At 36.8% G+C, this 14,576-nt stretch overlaps 2 protein-coding genes across 2 annotated transcripts; both read left to right on the top strand.

Annotated features, from left to right (window-relative positions):
* The first annotated feature begins 6,140 nt into the window (after positions 1-6,140).
* LOC106775353 lies at positions 6,141-8,894 on the top strand. The gene is made up of 3 exons (XM_014662468.2): positions 6,141-6,445; positions 6,757-7,168; positions 8,329-8,894. The coding sequence occupies exons 1-3, from the start codon at positions 6,295-6,297 to the stop codon at positions 8,618-8,620; spliced, it is 855 nt and encodes a 284-aa protein (XP_014517954.1). The 5' UTR covers positions 6,141-6,294; the 3' UTR covers positions 8,621-8,894.
* Positions 8,895-11,161: 2,267 nt separating this feature from the next.
* LOC106775343 lies at positions 11,162-14,520 on the top strand. Its single transcript, XM_014662457.2, has 3 exons — positions 11,162-11,548; positions 11,941-12,352; positions 14,117-14,520. Exons 1-3 carry the CDS (start codon positions 11,398-11,400, stop codon positions 14,406-14,408), a joined length of 855 nt encoding a protein of 284 aa, XP_014517943.1. The 5' UTR covers positions 11,162-11,397; the 3' UTR covers positions 14,409-14,520.
* The last annotated feature ends 56 nt before the right edge of the window (positions 14,521-14,576 follow it).

A 14,576-nucleotide genomic window follows, 5' to 3' on the forward strand; every position in this document is an offset into this window, starting at 1 on the left:
TGATGGATATTGATCTGGATTGTGATGAGATGGGTTTTCTGCCTTTACCTGTTCATTCTTTAGAGTCAGAATGCATTAACCACGTTGCAGGAAATACACTTGAATCTGACTTGCAGAAACCCACATAAATATATTTAATTATAGTCAGTTGTGTTTAATTTTCAATTTTGATTTCGTCATTTACATTAGCAAAAATCATTTTCAAACCCCCTCCCCCCACTTCGTGTTTGACTTGATTCTGAACCGCAGTTTGTCCTTGAGAGACAACCTAGGGGTCATTCCCTAGTTTATACTACATTTCTAATATGCAATTAAATTTGTATTGGCCGCGACACCCATCACCCATCTTCTTCCTCAACCCAAAAGGGGTAAAATCACCATTGAAGAAGCTTGAAGACCCAAGGAGGAGTGGGAGAGCTTCCCAACACCCCAAATAGCCTCCAAGGGCCTCTCCCAATCTCTCTAGGTGAAGAATGAANTGTANGAGGAGAAGTCCCTCAAAAATCGCGAGACCCATGTTTAAATAACCCATTTTGACATATCAGCNAAAATTCGCGCCNAGCTCGGATTNCTGGCGCCCAGCGCGACTTTTCACTGCATCAGAAGTGAGTTATAGCAAGTTTTCGCGCCCAGCGCCACTTTCTGGTGCCCAGCCCCATTCTGTGGCGCCCAGCCTGGAATCTCTNTGCAACTTTGGCGCCCAGCTTGGAATTCTGGCGCCCAGCTTGGATTTCTCTGCAACTCTGGCGCCCAGCTTGGATTTCTGGCGCCCAGCTCGGGCGATTTTGACAGCATTCTAAAATTNAGGCTCTTGTGCGATTCCAAAGGCNTCCAACATGGGTATTTGCTTCANATTGATCTTTTATTGTCCCAAAACATGTTCCCTTGAGTTCTTGCTTGTTTTCCTCCACTAGAATTGCTTCCTATTCCTTTATTTCACACACTCAAACATAGAGATTAGAGGTAAAAACAAGCATATACTAAATAAANTGCTTGTTTTCCTCCACTAGAATTGCTTCCTATTCCTTTATTTCACACACTCAAACATAGAGATTAGAGGTAAAAACAAGCATATACTAAATAAATACAAGAAAACTAGAAAACACACTAAACGTTAGGATAAAACAAGGTTAAAGCTATGAAGGAGTTGATTTTGCTAGTAAAATGATGCTTAGATAATGGTAAGAATTAACATTATCATTGATGTGTCTTGGTGGTTTGGTGGTTGCACGAGGAACTTTGTTGTGGCGGCACAATGATGATGGTGGTTTGCGTGAGAAGGCCATGGTTGCTTGATAACGGTCTAAAAACCGTTATTTTATGCTTAAATATAATATCTATGAAATAGTGAAAGAGATGAGGAGAAATCTCCCTTGTGTTAAATAAACACATAGGGTTCTCTATTTATAATAGAAGAAATATGGGTTAAGCCCAAAATACAAATAAGAAATAATAACAAACTAACTAGAAGATAAAAGATAAATATAAACTAAATATAATATCTCTAACACTCCTCCTCAAGCTGGAGCATACAAATCATATGTTCCAAGCTTGTTACAGAGATAGTCAATTCTAGGTCCTCGCAAAGACTTAGTGAATATGTCTGCCAACTGGTTGCTTGAGTTAACGAACTCAGTCTTGATATCTCCGGATATGATTTTTTCTCTAATAAAATGACAATCAACTTCAATGTGCTTGGTGATCATGGAAGACAGGGTTAGCGCTAATATGAAGAGCAACTTGATTATCACATATAAGTGTCATGTGAGTGATATCTCCAAATTTCAATTCACTAAGTAATTGTTTAAGCCATACAAGCTCACAAGTAGCTGATGCCATAGCTCTATATTCTGCTTCTGCGCTGGACCTAGCCACAACACTTTGCTTCTTACTTTTCCAAGATATCAGGTTGCCACCAATAGAGACACAATATCCAGAAGTAGACCTCCTATCAAAAGGGGAACCAGCCCAATCAGCATCTGAATAACAAACGATTTTTGTATTGTTGTTAGGACCATATAGCAAACCTTTTCCAGGTGATCCTTTAATATACTTCAATATGCGAACAACTGCATCCCAATGGTCTTCACATGGGGAGTTAAGGAATTGACTCACCACACTAACTACGAAGGAAATGTCAGGACGCGTAATAGTAAGATAGTTCAATTTACCAACTAATCTTCTATAACGTTCAGGATCTGAGAAAGGCTCCCCCTGATTTGGTAGGAGCTTGATGTTAGGATCCATAGGTGTCTCAACAGACTTACAGTTCATTAACCCTGTTTCCTCCAAGATGTCTAACGCATACTTCCTTTGAGATATGACAATACCATCATTGGATTGTGCTACTTCAATACCCAAAAAGTGCCGGAGTTTGCCAAGATCTCTGGTTTGAAAATGGTGACAAAGGTGTTGTTTCATCTGAGAGATGCCAAGGTAGTCGCTTCCTGTGAGAACAATATCAACGACATACACTATTAAGTAGATACATCCAGCACTTGAGTGACGATAGAACACTGAATATCTGCTTCACTGCTAGACATACCAAATTTTTGAACAACATAGCTGACTCCCCCTGAGCAACAAAGCCGGGCGATTGCTCCATATAAATTTCTTCTTGCAAATCACCATTAAGGAAAGCATTTTTGACATCAAGTTGGTAAAGAGGCCATTGTCGAAGAGCGGCCATGGCAATGAATAGACGAACAGAGGTCATTTTTGGCACTGGAGAAAAAGTATCACCATAATCCAAACCAAAAATCTGTGTGTAGCCTTTGGCAACCAGTCAAGCCTTCAAACGATCAATTGTACCATCAGGGCCAACTTTGATAGCATACACCCACCTACAACCAACAACAGACTTTCCCGATGGTAATTGGACAAGCTCCCAAGTTCCACTTTTCTGTAAAGCACTTAATTCATCCAGCATGGCTTGACACCAGCCAGGATGAGTTAAGGCATCACCCACAGATTTAGGAATTGACACAGAAGAAATGGATGGGAGACATGTGTAAAAAGATGGAGATAATCTGTGGTAACTAAGAACAGTATAATGGGGGGAAGGGTTACGAGTGGAGCGTATACCTTTACGGAGTGCAATGGGCAAGTCAGACTCATTTGCTGGAGCCGGAGGAGACACAGGAGGCAGCACTGGAAGTGAGTCATGAGACGGCACAGGATTGCGGCAACTATAAACCTGAAGGGGTGGAGTTGAAGGACGATCCTGTGGGGAATGAAAGTCTAAAGAAGGAGAAGGATCACAGAAAAAAGGAATATCAACAGTAGCAAGTGGAGGTACAGACCGAGAAGATAAATGTGAAAAGTAAAACGAAGATTCATCAAAGGTGACATCAGCGGAGATGAAATGACGATTGAGGGAAGGGGAAAAACACTTATAGCCCTTTTGTGACCGAAGAAATCCTAAGAAGACACATTTGTGAGATCGAGGAGATAACTTATCAAGACCAGGACTAAAATCATGAACAAAACATGTAGACCCAAAAACTCTAAGAGGTAATGGATGTAAAGGATCTTGAGGAAATAAGATAGAATGAGGGATTTTGTTATCTAGGACAGAAGATGGCATGCGGTTTATGAGATAACATGCAGTGAGAACTGCATCACCCCAAAAACGCGAGGGTACTTGNCCATGGATTAGAAGTGTACGAGTTTTTTCAATAAGGTGTCTATTCTTGCGCTCAGCCACCCCATTTTGTTGAGGGGTATAGGCACAAGAGGTTTGGTGAAGAATGCCATGAGAAGCCATAAAATTTTTAAATGGTTGAGAAAGGTATTCACGACCATTATCATTGCGTAAAGTGCGAATAAAAACCCCAAACTGAGTTTTTATTTCATGGAAAAAAGTTTGGAAAATAGAAAACAACTCAGAACGATTCTTCATTAGAAACAACCAAGTACACCTAGAATAGTCATCAATAAAGGTAACAAAATACTGAAACCCTAAAGTTGACTTAACACGACTAGGTGCCCAAATATCAGAATGAACCAATGAAAAGGGGGATGATGCTCGTTGTGAAACACTACGAGGAAAGGAACTACGAGTATGTTTACCTAACTAACAAGACTCACACGACAAACTTGATAATTTTGACAAACTAGGAACAAGTTGTTGTAGTTTGGTAAGACTGGGATGACCTAATTGAGCATGAAGAAGGGATGGTGACTCCATGATTACGCCAGCATGTGGAGAAGGGCGGAGATGATATAGGTCATGAGACTCACATCCTGTGCCAATCATGTGTTTCGAACTCCAGTCCTGCAACCAAACAGAGTCTTTGGTAAATGTAATAACACAATTAAGGGAACGAGTTAGACGACTTACGGACAATAAGTTAAAAGGAGACCCAGGGACATAAAGTACATGATCAATGGATATAGACGGAAAAATATGAACAGTACCAATACCATGAGATGAGACTTTAGACCCATCAGCCATTGTTACCGAGGGTAAATTATCCGGATATGACAAGGAAGAAAACAAGGACTTGTTACCAGTGANATGATCGNTGGCGCCTGAGTCAAGGACCCAAGATCCGAGAGAATGAGTCAAACCAACAAAAGGAGTACCTGTGAGTGTAACAGAAGCAGATGTAGTGGAACTAGAGTGTTGACGGTCCTCACACCATCTGAGAAATTCCTGAAAGAGTGCAGGGTTGTCTATGCTATTTGATGAAGTAGGATGGTCTGACTGGCGAGACAGACTCCGATCATCACGTTGGATAGCCATGGAGAGGGAGAAACCCTAAAAATTCAATGTGCTCCGATTGACGCAACAACCACAGATCCAGAAAGAGAGCGAGGAGGCGATTCGGATGAAGTGGTCGCCGGTCGATTCTGGAACTCCGGCGAGACTCCAACGAGACTCTGCGAGGCTCCGGCGAGACTCCGGTGAGGCGGCGGCTGCTGAGGCGGCGACAGTGGAAGAGGCCGGATCGGAACCTAAGCTCTAGATACCATATGAAATAGTGAAAGAGATGAAGAGAAATCTCCCTTGTGTTAAATAAACACAGGGTTCTCTATTTATAATAGAAGAAATATGGGCTAAGCCCAAAATACAAATAAGAAATAATAACAAACTAACTAGAAGATAAAAGATAAATATAAACTAAATATAATATCTCTAACAATATCAAAACACACCCTTTGTGGCTTGGAATGAGCTTAAAATCAAGTAAAACACTTAGTTGAGTCATGTGAGAATCAAAAGTTGGTTTTAGAGATATTATGCTTGTTTTTGCATTGTTTTGGAGGGTTTTAATGTGAATTGAAGATGGAAGTGAAACAAGGTGGACTTAGACTCATGAAAGAAGCAGAAAAAGGATGAAAAAAAGAGTCAAGTGAACCGCTCAGTAACCAAAACCAACGCTAAGTGGCCAGAGCGATTAGAGGCAAACCGCTCAGCGGTAAAACTGACCGTTAAGCGGTGACGCGGCTAGAGGAAAACCGCAGCTAGAGGAAAACCGCTAAACAGTTTAATTAGTATTAACGGATTGGCAAGTGTATGATTTGATATTGAGGAAAGAAAATATACACATTAATATTTAATCACAAATTGAATTTCTATAAAGATTTATTGTTTGTATTTAAATAATATAAAGACAATTCAGTTTAAAATATAATATAAAAATTAAATTAAGAATTAAGTCTTTTATTAGCTTGATATGTGATCTCTTTTTAAACTATATTAATATTAATTTAAAAAAAATGTAATACATTTGAAGAATGCATTTATCCTCATCAAACAAAAAGTTTTCTGTGCAATTAGACATATCTATAGTGCGATCTGATAGTAAAACCAAAACAACTTCCACATTTCATATTTTGTTTTGTTTTACAACATTTATTCAAAATAACTTGGAAAGTGATGAACCTTGAGTTAACCATTTTTAATTATTCTAAATACCATCTTATTTTAAATAAATTTTATTTTATAAAATTATTTAAAGTATAAAAAATAGCAATAATTTTCTAATTTACTTTTTATTGTAAAATATAAAAGTGCTATTTTTTTTAAAAAATAATTTATATAAAAAAGTAAAAATATTTTATTATCTTTTATCCAAAGTCTTTTAAGAAGTGACACATACATTCTTATACCCAAGAGAAAAATTCTCTCACCTATATAAGGAAGAACACCTCATCCTATTTGATTCACCTTCTTTTGTCTTGACCATGTTACATGTAACTCACTCTTTCTTATACCAAACAAACACAAACATTAGATATTTCCAATGAAGTGGGAGTTCCAGAACAGACACAGAGACCCTCCTCGAAATGCTGTCTATTATTCCCTGGCATATCTCTGTATCCTCGACTCTCACCAAATTCTCACCTTTCAATATCACTTCTAAGAAATCAAACTCTTACCCTTCCAAGATTTCACCTTCCTCCAATGAATTCTCTCTCCTTTCTCTCCACAACTCAGGTACTTCTCTGCACACTTACAGGGCTGCCTTCAGAGTTAAGCATCATTGTGATTTATTTCTTGTCCTTCTGAAAATTATTGGCAAATTTTTTCCATTCAGTTCATCTTATTCAAACCCTTTTTCAAGTTGACTATAGTCAACAATGTGGAGCATCATACATAAGTATAGTTACATCAAATCATGCAGTTCCATGTTCACTTCATAGGTTTTGATTTCACCTGATGCAAAGCATTCTGGAAATGCTTGTTTCCATTTATTATACTCTGATGGAAACTTGAGTAGGAGATAAAAATCTGGTTTTTGAATTCAGGAATTTGCAGGGCTAGTGAAGTTGCTGATTTGTTCCCAGCAGTGTCCCCGGAAATAATTGTCCGCGAGGCAAGGTTGGAGGACTATTGGGGAGTAGCAGAGACTCACTGCAAGTGCTTCTTCCCTGAATATTCCTTCCCATTAGATTTTGTGCTCAGGATAGACAGATTGGTGGTGGCTATGTTAGCAGCTATTTTAGCAGGATTATTCAGGCCAAGACACTGCAGAAAAATCTGTTTGGTGGCTGTTATTGGCACCTCGCTTGATGAGTCCTTTTCGTTTGGAAGTGAGGGTCACAAAATTGGTAGTTTTGATGGGAAATTCAGTCTCAACAGGGGCTATGTGGCTGGAATATTGACAGTAGACAATAATGCAGACTTTCTACCAAGAAAGGGGCCAAGGAGACATAGAAGGTAAGTGAAGTGCAACACTAACTTCTGGAACTTGGAGAAGTAAGGGATTCACCATTTTGAGGGAAAAAAAAAAGGAAATAACTCCATGTGGCATAGCTTTACTTCAATACAAGTATGTCACTGTTTTTTGAATGATTGGATGATGATGATACAAGAGGGAATTGTATGTATTTGTTAGAGTGCAATGGAAATTGACTAAAATCAACCAACTAACTAACTGAAGTCAACTAATACAGCTATTCAACATGTAACAAGGGTTTATTTAAGGCCTGAAGTTATTATAATGCTTTCAACTTTTGTTTTTATGTATGTGTGCCTTCATGGTTCACCATCTTCATTAAGAAAATGACTTCTAAATAAATTGTTCATTTTGTGTTTGTACCTTGGCTAATAAAATTACTACCTCAACATACAAAATTCCGATTTGGAAGTCAATGTTGAAGCATTGGTTCGTAGTTTGTCCATGATACAATAAATGGTGCATTTCTTCGTCATAAGCTTCAATTTGATGTGGGTTATTGTCTACCAGTTTGAGTTAAATTTGCTTGTCCATTCTTTCTGTTTGGAGCATATTCCTCAGATCTCAGTTTTAGGCTGAAAACTTTCCTTTTTACTTCGTCACTTGCAGCGGTACTTCACTGTATAACTATATATATATATATATATATATATATATATATATATATATATATATATATATATATGTGTGTGTGTGTGTGTGTGTATGTCTCGGAATCATTCATAACCATGCTCTTTTTTCATATATAAATAATGGCCTAAAAAGTTGAGTTTTGTTTGGACAGAGAGCATTGTTCCTTGTAGAGGCACAAAACGTTTTAGGGAATTCAGCTCTTATGGAATTGTGCAGCATGTTTTCATCAAGTGTTGAAAGTGTAGTATCTGCGAAATATTTTTCTGCATCAAGCAGAAGAAAATGTTCCCTAAAAGTAATACTTAAACCAGCACAGAAAAATGCAGAGATGTTTTCCATAAAGTTACAGATCCTGCATACATTTTCCGAGTCTTTTTGTCTTAGAAGTAATAGCTGGATGGATGATATCCCTCTATAGCACAAAAGTTACTTATTACACAGAATCTTTCATCCCACATTCACAGTTTCTTCTTATTGATATGACTATAACCAAATTACTTTATTGTAGGACTGGAGTTGCATACATATCAAATGTTGCAGTACGAGAAAATTTTCGGAGGAAGGGAATAGCTAAAAAACTGATAGAAAGGGCTGAGTCTTATGCCAGAAGTTGGAGCTGTCGTGCAATTGCACTGCATTGTGACTTGGAAAATCCTGTGGCCACAATGCTATACAAAGGCCAAGGTTACAAATGTGTCATGGTTCCAGAAGGAGCAAAGTGGCCTCAACCAAGAACCTCATCAGATATCAGATTCAACTTCATGATGAAGCTTCTAAAAAATTCTCCATCTTCTAGTTAGATATATATAGTAGGAAATAGTATTCATAAACATTGTCTACTAAAAAATAGTTCACTATTTTCTATAATGTTACTCACATATTCTTGTTCTTTTTTCCTTCATTTGTGTCCTCACGTGTGCATGAAATGATTGGACATTGTATTTAGAGAAAATAGGTTAGTTTGTAACTTTTTGTTTTGTACTTCTTACAATGAAAAAGTTTGTTTTAGCTCATACGTTAGATAAAGTTCTGACCATACTTGTTTACTAGAATGAGTCTAGGGCCAAAATTTATCCACACACTTTTATGAGATATGTTAATCTCTTATGTAAACTTAAATGGGTTGTTTTATGGTAGTTAAATTATTCAGGAGTTTTATCAGTTTTAGAGTGCAAGGTTTAGAAGTTTATTATATTGATTAATAGGTAATAATTGTGTTTTTGATAACAAAGCATAAGGCTTGGAGAAGAAAAGCTAGAGTAGAGTCTATAAATTGTAATGTTTTGTTTACATCAAATAGACACGAAGTGAATGAAATTTTCACATAAAGGTTTATTTTGCTAAAAAAGTGGTATCACCAGTTAATTAACTTCAGTGTTTGAGTGAAAAAAAAATACCAATCTTACAAATAGTGTGCCTTTGTCTAAGTTGACAAAGGTGGTCAACTATGACAATTGAAGTTTTAAGAGAGACCCTTCTTAGTTTCTAAGAAATTTGGGAGGTGGTGGAAAACGGTCACATAGAACTAGAAAACACTATGAATTGGTCTAGTGTCTAGATGAATGCATTAAAAGCAACGCACATGAAGGACAGGGCAACTTTATACATATTATACCAAGCAAGCTTTGAAAAGATTATAAGTACAAAATTTTCAAAATAAGCGTGAGATATTCTAGAGATAAAGGCACATAAGTAAGTGAAGCAGGTGAGGCTTCAAACACTGAAAGGAGAGTTGGATAGCATGAAAATGAAAGAGACCGAGGAAGTAGCTTAGTATATCACTCGGGTTGAAAGAGTGATGACCTAGCTCGACAGAAACGGGGAGACATTATCCGTTAGCTGAATGTGGAGAAAATTATGAAGTTGTTGACCGACAACCTTGAGAATATGGTGTGCATGATTGAGCAATCTAAGGATTTGTCAATACTCACCGATGTAATGCTTGTCGGGTCCCTTGAGGCGCACAAGCAACAAAAGAAGAAGAAGTGGGAGCCACTTGAAAAATAATTACTGCAAATGAAGGGAGAGACTCAAAACACTCAAAGTAGAGGACGATACCAAGGATGTAGATGAAGCAGCCATGGTGATAGAAGCGCGATCAACAAAACTGGCACAATAAAGGACAAGGTCCATGAAGAGGAGGTCAATCGAGCAACTTAAGCGTTGAGTGCTTCAAATGTGGAAAGTGTGACCATTATGCAAAGGATTGTTAATTAACCAAGTGTTTCAGTTGTGGTAAGGTCAGACATTTTACAAAAGATTGTCGATTTGGGAATGAAAGAGAAGAGACCATGAACCTCATAGAAGAAGTTGAAGAAGAAGCGGCGTTGTTGATGATGGGACGAAGCCCAAGGGTCGAGCACGTGCAACTGGTGAACTCGGAAAGACAGTCGAGTAGCGTAAATAGGTCGGCTAGACAAGTGAATATGCTAGAGAAGGGCAATGAAATGTCAGATAGCCTAAAAAGAGGCATAGAGCTTGGATAGTCCAAAGACGGGCATGTAGAGTTGATATAGACCGAGGAGGTGCTTGGACAACTCGTATAGCTTGAAAGAGCATGTGGAGATCTAAGAAGAACATATGGAAAACCCATTATATCATGTAGATAGCTCAATGGGGAGCCCAAGTAGTTCAGTAGAGAAAGTGAACTACTCAAATAACTTGCTGTAGAGTCTAGAAAACTTGGATAACTGATAACGGTTGAAATACCGTTATTTTTATACTTAATTTTGATACTTAATACACCCCTTTTGACTTAGAAACTTGCTTAGACTTATGATTTTGCTTTAATTTTGTGAATAAGAGAGTTGAGGATATGCATTATGATTTTATTACTAAATTTCCTTGATTTTGTAGGTTATTGAATGATTTGAAAGAAGTGTTGAAGTATCAAGGAGTTAGAATGCAGAAAAGTCAACCAGAATGCGGAAAGGTCAACTAGTCAACCAGAAAAGTCAACCAGAAAAGTCAATCAATCAACCAGAATGCTGAAAAATCAACCAGAGTGTAGAAAAGTTAGACTAAGTGAAAAAGTGGCACTGAGTGTCATTTTTAGTACGAGTTTTTCACTGTTTTTCACCTTGGCGCCGAACATTAAAAATATATATAAAGTAATAGTGTATTATTTATTATCATTCCTAAATATAACATGTGTTAAAATGAATAAATTAAGTATATATTATTTTTTAAAAATATTTATACACAAAATTTACGAAAATATTATCTTAATAAATAAAACAATGTAAAAATATCGTCTTAGTTTATATTTTAAATTTCCTTAACATGATATATATTTTTAAAATTTTTCTCAAAATATCTTATATACAAAAAATAAATAAATTTTAGTATTTCCAATTTAAAGTTTAAAAAATAAAATGACAAATTGTTATTATAAGTCATTAAAAATATTCTTCCACATCTGACAAACAACAGCTCATCCTATTTAATTAACTCTTCTGTCTACACTCTCTTCTCACACATGCCATATTGCAGGTAACTCTGTCTCCTTCTTATACCAAACACAATATAAAGATATTTCAAACGATGTGGGAGTTCCACAACGCAGACTCTCCACAAAATGCTGTCTGTTATTCCTTTGGATTTCTCTGTATCTTCAACTCTCACCAAATTCACACATTTCAATATTAGTTTTAAGAAGCCAAACTCTTTCCCTTCCAAGGCTTCACCTTCATCCAATGATTCCTCTCTCCTTTCTCTCTCCAACTCAGGTGCTTTTCTGCATTGTTACCTCCTCTGCGGGCTGCCTTCATAGCTAAGCTTAGTGGTTGTGCTTTACTTCTTGTTCTTTTCAAAAATATTGGGAAATTCTCTCCGTTCACTGTATCTTATTTAAACCATTTTGCGAGTTAACTATAGTCAATGTTAATAATTGAAGTATGAGCCGAAGTTTTCACGTTTATTAGTGGTATCTATCCTGGTAAAAAAATTCAACAATGTGGAGCATCATACATAATTTTAGTTACATTAAACCATGCAGTTCATTTTCAGTTCATAGGTTTTGATATTACCTGATGCAGAGCATTCTGCAGATGCATGCTTTCCATTTACTAAACTCAGATGAAACTTAACTAGGAGAGAAAAATCTGGTGTTTGAATTCAGGAATTTGCAGGGCTAGTGAAGTTGCTGATTTGTTCTCGGCAGTGTCACCAGAAGTTGTTGTCCGCGAGGCAAGGTTAGAAGACTACTGGAAAGTAGCAGAGATTCACTGCAAACGCTTCTTCCCTGAATATTCCTTCCCTTTAGATTTTGTGCTCAGAATAGACAGATTGGTAATAGATATGTTATCAGCTATGTTAGCAGCTACATTAGCAGGATTCTTTAAGCCAAGATACTGCAAGAAAATGTGTTTGGTGGCTGTTATTCGCACCTCATTTGATGAGTCTTTTTCATTTGACAAGATTGGTTATTTTGATGGTAAATTCAGTGTCAACAAGGGCTATGTGGTTGGTATATTAACACTAGACAATATTGCAGACTTTCTACCAAGAAAGGGTCCACAGCGACATAGAAGGTAATTGCAACACCTACTTTTGAACTTGGACAAGTAAGGGGTATCACAGTTTTGAGGGAAAATGCAATAACCCCAAGTGGCCAAACAACACATAGCTTTACTTCCATACAAGTATGTGACAGTATTGAATGGTTAAATGATGATTATACAAGAGGGAATTGCATGTACTTTTGTATGTGTTCCTTCATGGTTCATCTTTGTGAGCAAAATGATTTCTAAATAAATTGCTCATTTTGTCTGTACTTGACTGATAAAATTACTACCTTAACACACAAAAATCCAATTTGGAAGTCAATATTGAAGCTTTGCTTTGTAGCTTCACCATGAAACAATATTTGAAGAATTCAAGTACATATCAGAAATCCTACATTGAATAGAGCAACAAGTTGAAAGTTGTGGTTTAGTCATGACTCAAAACTCTTCATAATAGATACATTGAAAATTGTCCATTTTGAGTTAAATTTTGAGTATTTTCTGAGAGGAGACATTGACAAATTTAATACCAATGAATGGTGAAGAAGCTTATAATAAGACACCAAAACACTGTTTTTAATCCAAAACCTTAACAGAATAGATTTAAGAGACCAGAACATCATTTTTAATCCAAAATCTTACCACAATAGATTTATAGACTCTTTTACTTATATACTGTGATGGAGGTTCTTTGATGATGCTTCTTCAACAAGAGATGCTCTCCAAGGTGTGTTGATGAAGCTTTTCAAATGATGGACTCCATGTGAGATGATGAATGTTGGGGAAGCTTTTCAAGATATAAAGATGTGGTTGATGGTATTTGATGGTCTAGGTAGAAGTCCTTCTAGGAGGTGAGGCCAATCTTGAAAGAGAAAGTAAGAAGAAGTCTAGAGAAAGACATTTCTTAGAGTTAGAACTAAGGAGAAGGAGACTTGCAATTTTGGCAAAGAGCATTCAAAATAGTTCTAAAAATTATACAAGGTTGCCTCTCCTTTTATAGGTGAAGGAGTAGGCTAGCATGTAATGCACTAGAAAGGAACTAGAAGCTTCCTATGGCAAGGGGGGAGGAATGAGAGCCTTCCCTCCTAACTACCATCCAAGTTCAATGTTTAGGAGTCTCCCTTGATGTTGACATGTTCCAAAGGCTTCCAAAGGCTTCCTATGACCCATTTTAAGCACATATTCACCTACATCAAGGTTTATGGTTCACTACTTTACTCTAAAAGCTACTAAGCTTCTAAAAGAAAGCTAAAAGAACATATTTACAAAGATAAAATAAGAAGACTAGTAAGTGATTCTCCACAAGAGTAAAATCCTTCAAGCTTCATCTTCTTTTACCATGGTTCTTTATGAGAGGTCAAATATCTTCTAAGGCTTAAGGGAAAGCAAGAATAAGCTTGAGAGTCCTTCTTCTTCTTCCAATCTCCTAGCTTTAGCTTAAGTTGATGCTTCCTTCATAGATCTCCATTTAGTTCCCAAAACGGATTTCATCATACTACTCATTTTAATCATTTTTATCTAACATAGAACTTTCAACTTGAATTCCTAACATTTTGATTGGCCATTCTCTTCAGTGCATAGTGCTCAGATCTAAAATCTTTATGCAGAAATTTTCCTTGTTACTTGTTCCCTTTTACACATACATATATAAATATGCAATCATTTAGAACCATGAGATTAATGAGTTAGGGTCTTACAAACTATTTGAACAATCAATTACCCTAGAAAACAAGGTATGTATTTGCCATGTGGATCCTTATTGATGAATATAAGCAAATTACTGCGTTGCAGGACTGGAATTGCATACATATCAAATGTGGCAGTTCGTGAAAATTTTCGGAGGAAGGGAATTGCTACAAAACTGATAGAAAAGGCTGAGTCTCATGCCAGAAGTTGGAACTGTCGTGCTATTGCACTGCATTGTGACATAGAAAATCATTTGGCCACAATGTTTTACAAAGGCCAAGGCTACAAATGTGTCATGGTTCCGGAAGGAGCAAAGTGGCCTCAACCAATGACCTCAACAGATATGAGATTCAACTTCATGATGAAACTTATGAAAAATTCACCACCTTCTACTTAGACATTTAGTTGGAAATAGTATTCATAAACATTTGTTTATTAAAAAGCAATTCATTAGTTTCTGTCATGTTTCTCATACATTCTTTTTTCTTTTTCTTCTTCTTCATTTGTGTCCTCACGTGTACATGGAGTGATAGAAACCATAAAAAATCATGATATTTTGAGATCC

Source organism: Vigna radiata, chromosome 1, assembly GCF_000741045.1.
Source record: "Vigna radiata var. radiata cultivar VC1973A chromosome 1, Vradiata_ver6, whole genome shotgun sequence".
In the NCBI taxonomy this organism is placed as follows: Eukaryota; Viridiplantae; Streptophyta; class Magnoliopsida; order Fabales; family Fabaceae; genus Vigna; species Vigna radiata.

Coding starts and splice junctions, on each gene's coding strand:
- LOC106775343 (XM_014662457.2), top strand. CDS start 11,398: ATGCTGTCTGTTATTCCTTTGGATTTCTCTGTATCTTCAACTCTCACC. Junction 11,549..11,940: donor CCTTTCTCTCTCCAACTCAG/GTGCTTTTCTGC, acceptor GTTTGAATTCAG/GAATTTGCAGGGCTAGTGAA. Junction 12,353..14,116: donor GGTCCACAGCGACATAGAAG/GTAATTGCAACA, acceptor ACTGCGTTGCAG/GACTGGAATTGCATACATAT.
- LOC106775353 (XM_014662468.2), top strand. CDS start 6,295: ATGCTGTCTATTATTCCCTGGCATATCTCTGTATCCTCGACTCTCACC. Junction 6,446..6,756: donor CCTTTCTCTCCACAACTCAG/GTACTTCTCTGC, acceptor TTTTGAATTCAG/GAATTTGCAGGGCTAGTGAA. Junction 7,169..8,328: donor GGGCCAAGGAGACATAGAAG/GTAAGTGAAGTG, acceptor ACTTTATTGTAG/GACTGGAGTTGCATACATAT.